The sequence below is a fragment of the Equus caballus genome, chromosome 12 (assembly GCF_041296265.1).
Source record: "Equus caballus isolate H_3958 breed thoroughbred chromosome 12, TB-T2T, whole genome shotgun sequence".
NCBI classification, from domain to species: domain Eukaryota; kingdom Metazoa; phylum Chordata; class Mammalia; order Perissodactyla; family Equidae; genus Equus; species Equus caballus.
Window position 1 is genome coordinate 37,667,700 of NC_091695.1, and position 10,316 is coordinate 37,678,015.

At 54.0% G+C, this 10,316-nt stretch overlaps 1 protein-coding gene across 2 annotated transcripts; it reads left to right on the forward strand.

Annotated features, from left to right (window-relative positions):
- The first annotated feature begins 1,345 nt into the window (after positions 1–1,345).
- Positions 1,346–9,507, forward strand: TMEM109 (transmembrane protein 109). 2 transcript variants are annotated; one of them, XM_001501678.6, is made up of 4 exons: positions 1,346–1,735; positions 6,231–6,478; positions 7,380–7,482; positions 7,938–9,507. In XM_001501678.6, exons 2-4 carry the CDS (start codon positions 6,239–6,241, stop codon positions 8,324–8,326), a joined length of 732 nt encoding a protein of 243 aa, XP_001501728.1. In that variant the 5' UTR covers positions 1,346–1,735; positions 6,231–6,238; the 3' UTR covers positions 8,327–9,507. The 2 variants fall into 2 exon arrangements, with proteins under 2 accessions (XP_001501728.1, XP_023509909.1); XM_023654141.2 differs by lacking the exon at positions 1,346–1,735 and adding an exon at positions 1,929–3,433.
- The last annotated feature ends 809 nt before the right edge of the window (positions 9,508–10,316 follow it).

A 10,316-nucleotide genomic window follows, 5' to 3' on the forward strand; every position in this document is an offset into this window, starting at 1 on the left:
GGAACTGATTGCAGCGCTCATCTGTGACCGCCCAGCTCGAGGCAACAGACCTGCCAGCCTGCGGGGTTCACTGAGACAGCAGGCCTGTCTGCTGTTTCCATCAATTGCTGTGCTGACAGAGCAGCCTCGTGACTATTGTAAAAGGGACATTTCAATCATATGTGAAACATCCTCTTTGAGGCTATATAACCACCCCGTATACCCCCACTTCTTAGGAGCGCTCTGTTCCTTTGTGGAAAGACTCTCCTGGGCTATTATCCTCAGATTTAAGCTCAGAATAAACTCACCCAAATTTTCATTTATAGATTGGTTATGGATTATTTTCCTCGACACTAGTGATGAGGATTTTTAGGCTGCTTAATTTTAAAACGGTTTATGACGAGGATTTTTAGGCTGGTTACTTTTAAAACTACAGATAAGAAGCAGGCTCTGAGGAGTGGAATTTGTTTGCCCTTTGATCAGAGACAGTTGCATTTGTGAAGGAAATCTCCATGCCTCCCTCTCTGCACCAGGAGGAAAGGGGGATGGCCTTATCTCTGGAAACTCTTAATGGGGAAGGCAAGAACTTAAGTTGTTTACTGTCTGGCAACCTCATGTAACTGACCACCCACCCCAAAATCCTCCTTTGTCTTTAGTTGAAGATAATATTTCAGCGGTGACTTCTGCCATTTACTAAATCCGGTTTGATTCTTACCTAAAAGTTGTAGGACCGCCCAATGGCCGGACCCTACCAGCACTGGTACCATTTTAACTTTCTTTTCTTTGTCTCGTAAAGAGATGGCTCACACACCTATGCCTTAAATTTAGCCCTAACCCTCAACTCAGGGCAGCAGCAGGAGCTCTGACTGCCCGTGGGTCCTGTCCCCATGCCAGTGGGGGCAGCAGAAGCGGCAGCAGAAGCTCTGACTGCCCATGGGTCCTGTCCCCATGCTATTCAATACTATTCTCTAAATAAAAGAGTACTACTGCCAGATCTTAAGAGTCTAAGAAATCTTTCTTTCGACTCCTCCGCTCACCGACCCCACATCAACTAGCATCACAAAGCAGGCCAGGGATCACCTCTTGCTAAATTCCTAATGTGGCCTTTTTGTAGAAATGGGGTGTGAGTTGGTTCATTTTTTTTCAAATTGAGCGAACATTTGAGAGCCATCTGCAGAGTGCAGGTGTGGAACTGCTCTCAGAGGGAGCAGACGCAAATTCCCTGCGTTGTGTGTCTCTCTCACTGCTCCTCTAACACCTTTTCCCTTTGTGCCTTTTTAGCGCGAAAAAGTTTCTCCAAAGACCAGGTGCCCTCGGGCGCCTCTTCGGTAGAACTACATTTCCCATAATGCCCCAGGAGGCATACGTAGCTCGAGAACTACATTGCCCGAAATGCCGAGGGACTGAAGAGGTGGATAGGCTTCGACCCCAAATTCGAAGATCCACTTTACGCACTCTACAGTCCAGATATACAGTAGTCACTTCTCTCCCCTTTCCTGCCAGAGACTTCCGTTCCCAGCTCGAAATTCTGATCTCAATTTCCTCTCGATAGGAATGCTTCGGGAAAAACGTAATGGAGAAGGTAGCGCGCATGCGCCCACGGCACTGGGCTTGGCCCGAGAGAGGCCGGCAGGTCCCGGGCTCATCCCGCCTTGCGCGTGCGCAAACGACAAACCAACACCCCGGTATTGAGGCGCGGGTTTGGTGGCGCGTTTTAGCGAAGTCGCACGTGAAGGGCAGCAGTGGCCAGAGCCAGGTGAGTGCCAGCCGAGACCGGGGCTCGGGGGCGGCACGCGGGACGGGAAGGCGGCAGCCGCTGCAGGCGGCAGCAGGGAGGTGCCGCGAGGCCCGGAGAGCACGACTGGGGAGGGGTCCGACGTCGCGCGGCGGGGAAGCAAACTGGGGACCCGGATCCTCGTTGCTATGCAACAGGGGCGTCGTTACTAGGTAACCGGAGAGGCACGCGTTTCCGCGGAGCGTAGGGTTCGGAGCGCTGCTCCGAGGTCCGGCCGAGCGGGGAGCGGTGGCCAGGCTGGGCGGCGAGGTTAGCGCTGAGCCCCCAGCCCCCGACCCCCTCCCCACGGCCCAGCCTCGCCCTGAGCCCTTTGGGGGACCCCGAACCCATGGGCCGCGCCGTGTCCCTTGCAAGCGACGCCACCCAGCAGGGCTTGGCAGGGGACGCGCTGTTCGCTGTTCGAAATAGCACATGCCACTGACACCGTTTCTCAGGGAGGCTGGGCCCGGGGGAGGGCGCGGCGAGTCTGGGAGGCTGCCCCTTTGCCCGTCGCCCTGCCCCCAAACAGTTGCTGGGCAGCAGCTGTCAGGGGTTTAGCGGGGGCTGCCCCCACCTGCCAGGACGCTGACTTCATTCTCCTCAGTGGCAGCGTCGCCTCATCTAGGAGCTTCTTTTCCACGCAGCTGTGATGGTCCGGTAGCCGCTGCATATTTAGATCAACTTTAAAATAAGTCCCCTCTCCCCGCTCCCCCCATGGCTCCCCGTTGCTACCCTCAAGGCTTCTTGGCGGGCCTCTAATATTCATTTAACAAGCACTTATTAGTAGTCATCGTTCTATGCTCGGCGCTGGGGATTCCAAGAAAAGTTAGACAAACTGACCAGCAGGTGTTCAAAGTCTGATGGAGAAGGCAGACATGATAAACGGCTAAATGATGCCACAATGTAATGAGTGGTGTGTTGGCAATCTGTGCTGCGATATTGCTGTAGATGTTTACGAAGTTCTGGCAGAAACATGTTAACTCCTGGCAGTAACTCTTAACCCCGTTTAACCCCGTTTTACATTTGAGGAGCCTGCAACTCAGGTTAAGTAATAGGCATCAGTTAAGTAGTGGCTTCTAGCCTGTGGCATGATTGAGCCTGCGACGGAAGTCGAGGGTCCTTGGTACACTGCTCCGCCTTTAGGGTTTTGCCTAAAGTGGACTTTACACTGCTGCGCTTTGTGGCAGCTGTCCGGGATGTATCAGAAGCGGTCTAAAAACACAAGCCTGAGAGCCCCTCTCTGGGAGAGTCTGGGTGTGTTGGCCCCGGGTGTAGACATTCTTGCTGTAACGGGCCTCACAGGCCGTTCTGATGGGCGACCAGAGCTGAGGACCGCCGCTCCATAGGGGCAGCTCTGAGCAATGATGGGAAAATCAGGGCCAGCAGAGGGCACCAAACCAGCTGCCCCTCCTGCCAGGCAGTGATTCATAGTGTGAAAGGAAACTAATCAGAGGAAGGAACCTTAGCAGGGGGGTGTGGACTGCCCCACCCTGCCCTCTTAGCAAACCACAGCTAAACATATAGAGCCTGTCACTACTGTAGTAAGTGCCCAGCTGTGCCGGCTTCTCCTGGCCCTGTCTGGGCCCTACTGTAACTGCCTGAACAGAAGTAGCAAGTAGTCCCAGTTCTTTGCTGCCTTCATACGTGCTGGTACAAAACCATGACCTCTAAGCCTAGCAGGTAGGTCGTTTCCTGGTGTGTGGTCTCCTCGTGCGAGTCCGAATGTCCTCTCCCTTTGAGCTGGGTGATTTGGGGCAGAACTTTAAGCGCCTTGAGGGCAGGGACCATGTCTTACTGAGCCAGCACGGGGGTGTGGAACAAGCAAAAGGGCGAGAGTTAGATCCTGGGTTCTGGAGTCACGTGCCAGTTCTGCTTTGTGAACTTGAACAAGTCACTTGACCTCCCTAAGCCATAGTTTTCTGAGCAAAACGTGGAGAGTAGCAATACCTTGTAAGATTGTTGTAAGGGTTGAATGAGATGCTAAAATAACAAGCACTTTGTAAATTATAAAGCAACACAAATATATATATGTGTGTGTGTGTGTGTATACACACACTTTGTTGTTGTTGTTGAGTGCCTGCTATCTGTCTGAGGTCAGGCACTGCACGAGGTGAAGACTTTAGACATACTTCCTCTCAGAGCACGAGACTGCTTCAGCTCTTGACTCCATGGCTCCTCTTTATGAAAAGTATTTGATTGGGCCGAAGTGAGGAGGCGTAATGGTGGTGGGTCAGATTCTTGCTGCCCGGGATTAACCTGGAAGAAATGCGAAGGAATCCTGTTAAAGAAAACAAGTAGAAGAAATGGAGCAGCGGGGGGTCTGCACTCTTATCTGCAAAGGGCGCCCTCCAGAATCCTGTTTGATTTGGTTTCCGGTGCATTTCAGAAGGTCAGCTGGCAGGGCAATGCCAGCCTCACTCTGGAGAGTTTATTTCACGGTCCCCTAGCTCCCCTCGACCAAGGCAGATGGCCGCTTAAAAATTGAGGCTGGCACAGAACGCGGGAGGTGGCCATGGGGGCAGCAGCTTACGTCACCCTGACCTTCTAGAACGGAGGAGACGACATCTGATCCCTCTTGGTGGAGGTCCTTGGATATAGAATCCAACCCAAGATAGCAACCCTGCCCTTCAATTCCCCAGTGTGGTTATGACCCACATAGCTCAGGCACTGACCTGTGCTTTCCTCGTCTCCGACGGCTGGCAGGCAGGAACCATCTGGTTCTTGATTTGTGCCAAAAAGGGTAGAAGGCTTCTCAGCCCGAGGTCCTTCCACATGGATTGCGTATTTTGCAGCCATGCTTGATCCTCCAGGTCTTAGGAGGGACTTAGAAAGTCCAGAAAGCATCCGAATGTGATATTTTTCCATCCGTTTCTTGGACCCTCCTCCTTCCCACTAAGCAAGAATGGGAACATGTCTTCTGTCTCCTCTGTCCTGATGGCTCCAGATTTCTGTCCAATTCCCCAAAGTTGCAAAACTTCAGACACCTGGCTGCTCCTGCCTCAGGGGCTTCACTCAGCCTCGGATCTTCGAGTCTGAATCATGGGAACTCCCTGGAGCTGCAGGTTCATTTCTGAGCCTGGAAGAGAACAGGGGCATTGCTGGTGCTGTTTCCCATTTCTCAAGCATGGCGGCAAATAGAAGTTGGGATCGAACCCATTTTTCTTGGCTCATCCTCGCCTGCTTCAATGAGTCGGTACTCGTCGGGTCTTAACTTGCCTATGGCATCGTGTTCCCGACGCGATCAGAGCACAAAGTGCTTAAGTGAGTTGTCACCAGTCATTCACAGAGATGACTGGGAGATGCCAAGTCCATTTTAGCTCATGAATAGTCTATTGTGTGACTTTCTAAGTCACTTCGGAGGCTTAAGTTGGAGACGATCCAGCGGGTGGTGTGTGCAAGGGTCTGATGTCTGATGCACCTGGATTCAAATACTGGTTTCCTCACTTACTACTTATCCTTCCTTGATTTTTCCATCAGTAAAATGGGGGGTAATAGCAATACCCACCCGATGGGTTGTTGTGAGAATTCAATGAGATAGGTGACACATGGTTAGCTTTTTATTAACAATAATATCTTTCCTTAAAGGTGCCTTAACACTTTTGCTACATTGGTGGCTGGAATGTTGAGCTCATTCTGCATCAGTGGGTCTCAACCTTGCACAGTGGAATCACCTGGGGAGCTTTTGCAGGTCTACTAAGCCTAGGCCACAACCAGACAGTGACATCAGAGCCTCTGGGCTTGGGGCAGAGGCATCGGGACGTTGTGAAGCTCCCAGGTGACTCTAATGAGCTGCCAGAGTTGAGATCCACTGTGTTACTTTCACTCCCAGTGAGTATGCGATTGGGAAGCAGAAGCTTGGCTTCAAATTCTGGCCTTTCTCCTTAGCCCTGTGACCTTGGCAAACACTTGAGTCCTGAGTCTCAGTTTCTTCTCATCTCATCAGTAGGGGCAGGGAGGGTAATACGGGCACCCCACATGATGGTCCTGCAGAGCAAACGGCATCTGTGCAGCTATCGTCTTGCTGGAGCACATAACTGAGCACTTTCCTTTACATTGTTAGACAGCGGTAATCCTATTTGCGTGCTACTTTTGATTTTTGTATTGGCTTTCTCATAAGTAGATTATAACCTCCTTGGGGACAAAGCTTTAGAGTCTTATAATTTTTCTATGCTCATAGCACCTAAGACACAGAGACAGACTTTCAGATTTTTGGAACTGGAATAAGCCTTAGAGAGATCTTTTCATTCATCCCAAGGCATTAAAGAATACTGGTCAATTAATATGCAAGTGGTAAAGAATTGGAAAAAGGGAGCTATGAATCAGATGCTTGTGCCCAGCTTAAGTCGAAAGTCCCAGCTCTGCGTTTCTCAGCTAACAGGGTAGGGGAGGAGGAGGGTGTCGGGGCAGGTCATATCCAGGACAGGGGGTTCTATGCCAATTCTGGCTCTCTGCTCACTCTGTGCTTCTCTCCTGGCAGACGCAGCCATGGCAGGCGCAGGAAGCAGTTCGCTACGGGGCAAGCAGCATCTTTTCAAAGCCATCCTGATGGTCCTAGTGGCCCTTGTCCTCCTCCACTCAGCCTCATCCCAGTCCCATGCAGACTTTGTGCCACCAGGCCAGCAGAGGAGGGAGGCCTCGGTTGATCTCTTGAGCCAGATAGGCCGATCTGTGCGGGGAACACTGGATGCCTGGATTGGGCCAGAGACCGTGCACCTGGTTTCCGAGGTAAGGAGGGTGGTCCCTGCTGTGAGCACACGCACTGAGGAAAGGTAAAGGAGATGTTGTTCACGGCCACCGTGTCTTGGCCCCACACTCTCTGTGTGTCATGAGTCATGGTGCAGAGAGCCTCACGTTGCACAGAATGAAGCCAGACGGTACCTGCCTTTTGGGCTCCCGTTGTTTCATTCCTGCCCTAAGGCCTTTAATGCCAGCCCCATCTTTCCCATGTTCCTGCCCTTTCTTTGCCAGAAGGGCTAGGAAATGAGCCATCTTTACAAACGCATGTCACTGGGTCACTACACAGTCTGATCCGCATCAAGATCTGAGTCCCTTCCTCCACCTGTCGAGGTCGGGGCGGGGCCGACTCAGGGACTTCAGGCTTCCTGAGCGTGGTGCTGCACACTTTGGATAGGCCATACTAAACTGCAGAGCCCGTCCTTTATAAAATTGCTAATAGATTAGAGCTGATTGAGTCCTTTTTCATTGAAATGTCTACACAGACCCTTTATAGAGCTTTACACATTACTTCACACACCTTCCTGATTCCCTGGGAGCCTAGGAGGACCCCAATTTTACAGGGTGACTACCACAGGGATTTGATACCCCCCCACCCCATACACACACGTACATCTACTACCACCAGCAAAGTATTCTAGCAAATCCTTTGAATTAGGGCCCAGAGGTTCTGGGTTCTAGTTCGGGAAGGAGAAGCGGCCTGCCGTCCATCCCTGTGCACCGGCAGGTGGCTGTGGAAGGGACCCCTCAGCCAGGCCTGGACGGCCAAAGCTCTGGCTGAGAAGCAGGTGGGAGACGTCCCAGCCGGGCCTTGCCTGGGCAGTGGTGGTGAGGCTTAGAGGAGAAGAGCGTCATTCGCTCTGGACTCATGTCAGCCCCGCTCTCTCCGCAGACCTTGTCTCAGGTGATGTGGGCCGTCTCCTCGGCCATCTCCGTGGCCTTCTTCGCTCTGTCTGGGATCGCTGCACAGCTGCTGAGTGCCTTGGGGCTAGATGGTGAGTGGCAGAGAACTGGTTAGGTCGGCTGGAGCTTGGCCTGTCCCTTCCTGTTTGTGGGAGTTTATGTTTTCAGGGTCCAGACTTTTCCCCAGCTACTTGACCCCCCCCGGGTCTCCCCAGAGGCAAGCATAAGAGCAGACTGATTACCACCACCTCCCAGGCGTTTGCTTCATGTCCAGCTAGGCGGGGTGCTCAGCCCTAGTCTCTCATTGAGCTGGTACCACAACCCAGAGCTTTACCCCCGTTTAGTAGATGAAACGGGCTCAGCCGAGGAAAGTAATCTGCCCACAGCCGGCAGGAAGCCGAACTGAGCTTTCAGCTCAGGCTCTGTGACCCTGTCAGAAAGAGTCTCCCTTTGCAAGGGGATAAGCTCTGCCCCTTTTTTGCTTCTTGCCCCCTGTGTCCCCTCACCACTCCAGATTGACCGATTCTGCAATTCTCCCCCCTTCTAGGAGATCACCTCACCCAGGGCCTGAAGCTCAGCCCCAGCCAGGTCCAGACCTTCCTGCTGTGGGGAGCTGGGGCCCTGCTCGCCTATTGGCTTCTGTCCCTGCTTCTCGGCTTGGTCCTGGCGGTGCTGGGGCGGATCCTGTGGGGCCTGAAGCTTGTCCTCTTCCTGGCCGGCTTTGTGGCCCTGGTGAGGTCGGTGCCTGACCCTTCCACCCGGGCCTTGCTCCTCCTGGCCTTGCTGACCCTCTACGCCTTGCTCAGCCGGCTCATTGGCACCCGGGGCTCGGCCCAGCTGGAGGCCAAGGTGCGAGGGCTGGAGCGCCAGGTGGAGGAGCTGCGCTGGCGGCAGAGGCGAGCGGCCAAGGGGCCTCGGAGCGTGGAGGAGGAGTGAGAAGGCGAAGGGACGCCAGCCACCTTCGTTGTACCAAAGAGCTGCCCCGCTTCAGGGTCACAGAGCCCTCCTCCCCTTTTCTTGCCCTGTCCCTGAATCTTGAGAACCTTTATCTCTGCCCCAGACTCCCTAACTGAGAGGGAGGAAGACCATGCCCCCTGCTGGTCCTCTGTCTGGGGTTGGTCCTCTTAACCCTTTCTCTGCTCCCAGCCTGTTCCCTGCCAGGGAGGGTGGGAGGGGCCCCCCTCCACCTCCTGCATCTGCTGTCAGCAAACATCACTGCCACTGGGCTCCCCTGACTCCACTACTGCCTTGCCCTCCTCGGATGCTCTTGCTCGTCTGTCTTCTAGGTCCTCCTCTGCCGAGGCCTCAGTTCCCTTCCTGTTTGTCTCCCTCCAGCCCTGTACTCCTGCCATCCACAGTCCCTCAAGGCATGCTCCTGTCCCCTTCATTGCCCAACCATGGGGAAGAGGCATGGGAGCTGAGGGGAAGGGAAGGGGGGATGTTCCCACGTGGGGCTGGGGCTGAGGACGTATGTTGCGTCTGTTACAAGTGCCTTAATCCGAGCCAGTGGGGCCCTCTGCTTGCCCGCTCCTGTACTGTATCTAGGGAAGTGCCCTGTGGCTGCTTTGTGTCAAGAAGAGAGTGATCCCTCTCAGGATCTTGATTCCCCTTCAGCTAAAGCAAAAGATGACTGCTTCATAGGACTAGGACCCTGCGGTGGCCGTGGGATCCCCTGTAGGGATTTCAGAGACCCTGAAGGAGGAAGGAGGACTCATCTTCTTGTCTGCACAGCTCCAGGTGGTTCTCTACCCCTCCCCCTAACTCTCTGCCACCAAGGAGTTGCTGATCAGGGCCCAGCCCGGTGGCCTAGGAAGCACAGAGCAGACACACCGGAGATGCGCACACAGCCCTTTGCCTCTGTGTGCTCTGCCCAGAGCAGGGGACTCTGCTGGCTGACCCCTCTCCATCAGGACTCTCATTCTTCCCTTTAAGATCTGGTGGAGGTGGGTGTCCTCCTGTGCCAGGCCCAGCACAGGATGTGAAGAAGAAATAAATGCCTAGTTCTTAACTGTTGAGGTTTGATGTGGAATCACGGCTGCAGTGATATATATTTTTATCAGCGCTTGATTGATTTTAAATAAAATGCACGCTATTTTATTATCTGGATCCATATAAAATGTATTTGCTCCCTCTGGATGGCTTTGATTTCTCCTCCTACAGCTAAACGCATTTCTGTAGAGCTGCCTGGCTTTCTTGCCTTCTCCCTGCTGGGGCAGTGTGAAGCTGGTAGAAAGGGAGGGATGGGGAGCACAAGAGAAGGCTGGTACCAGGTGCCTTCCCTTCCGGGAGAGTGTGAGGAATGAGGAAGGCATGCCAGGTTAGAAAACTTCCAAGAGCTGACAGGATGGTTGAAAGGGGACTGGGGAAGCTACTCCTTCCACCACTGTGTGCAGGAGCCTCAAAGGCTGGCCCGAAGCCAGGAGAAGACCTGCCTGCCCTCCCTACTTCCCCGCCCCGAGACAAGCATTTCCTGGATGGTGGTTCTCAACCTGGCCCGTGGATTGGATCGGGGGCCAGGGCGTGGTTTTTTGTTTTTAAGCTGCCCAGGAGATGCTAATAGGCAGCCAGGTGCCCTGCTCCCAATACTGCCTGCCAGGCAAGGCTGGGCCTGGAGGCCAGGGCCTGGGAGGCAGGGCTTCCGTCCGGAGCAGGCCAGTGCTCCTCCCTCCCTAGGGCCACAAGGCTCGCTCTGGGATCGGCCTGGATGTGAAACTCCAGCTGCCTGCCCCTGGAGCCCTTCCTCCACGGGAGTGGCCCAGGGCTCTGTCAGGCAGGCCCAGGGGGCTGTCACCTGGCCCTTTGGCCCTCTTTCATCCCTTTTCCACCCCTGCAGCTCAGTTCCCCGTGTCCCTGAACTCTGGTTCTGATTCAGGGGTCAGATGCCTTTATAGGTGAGCTGCTTGTGGGGCGGGAGTGAGGCAGGGGA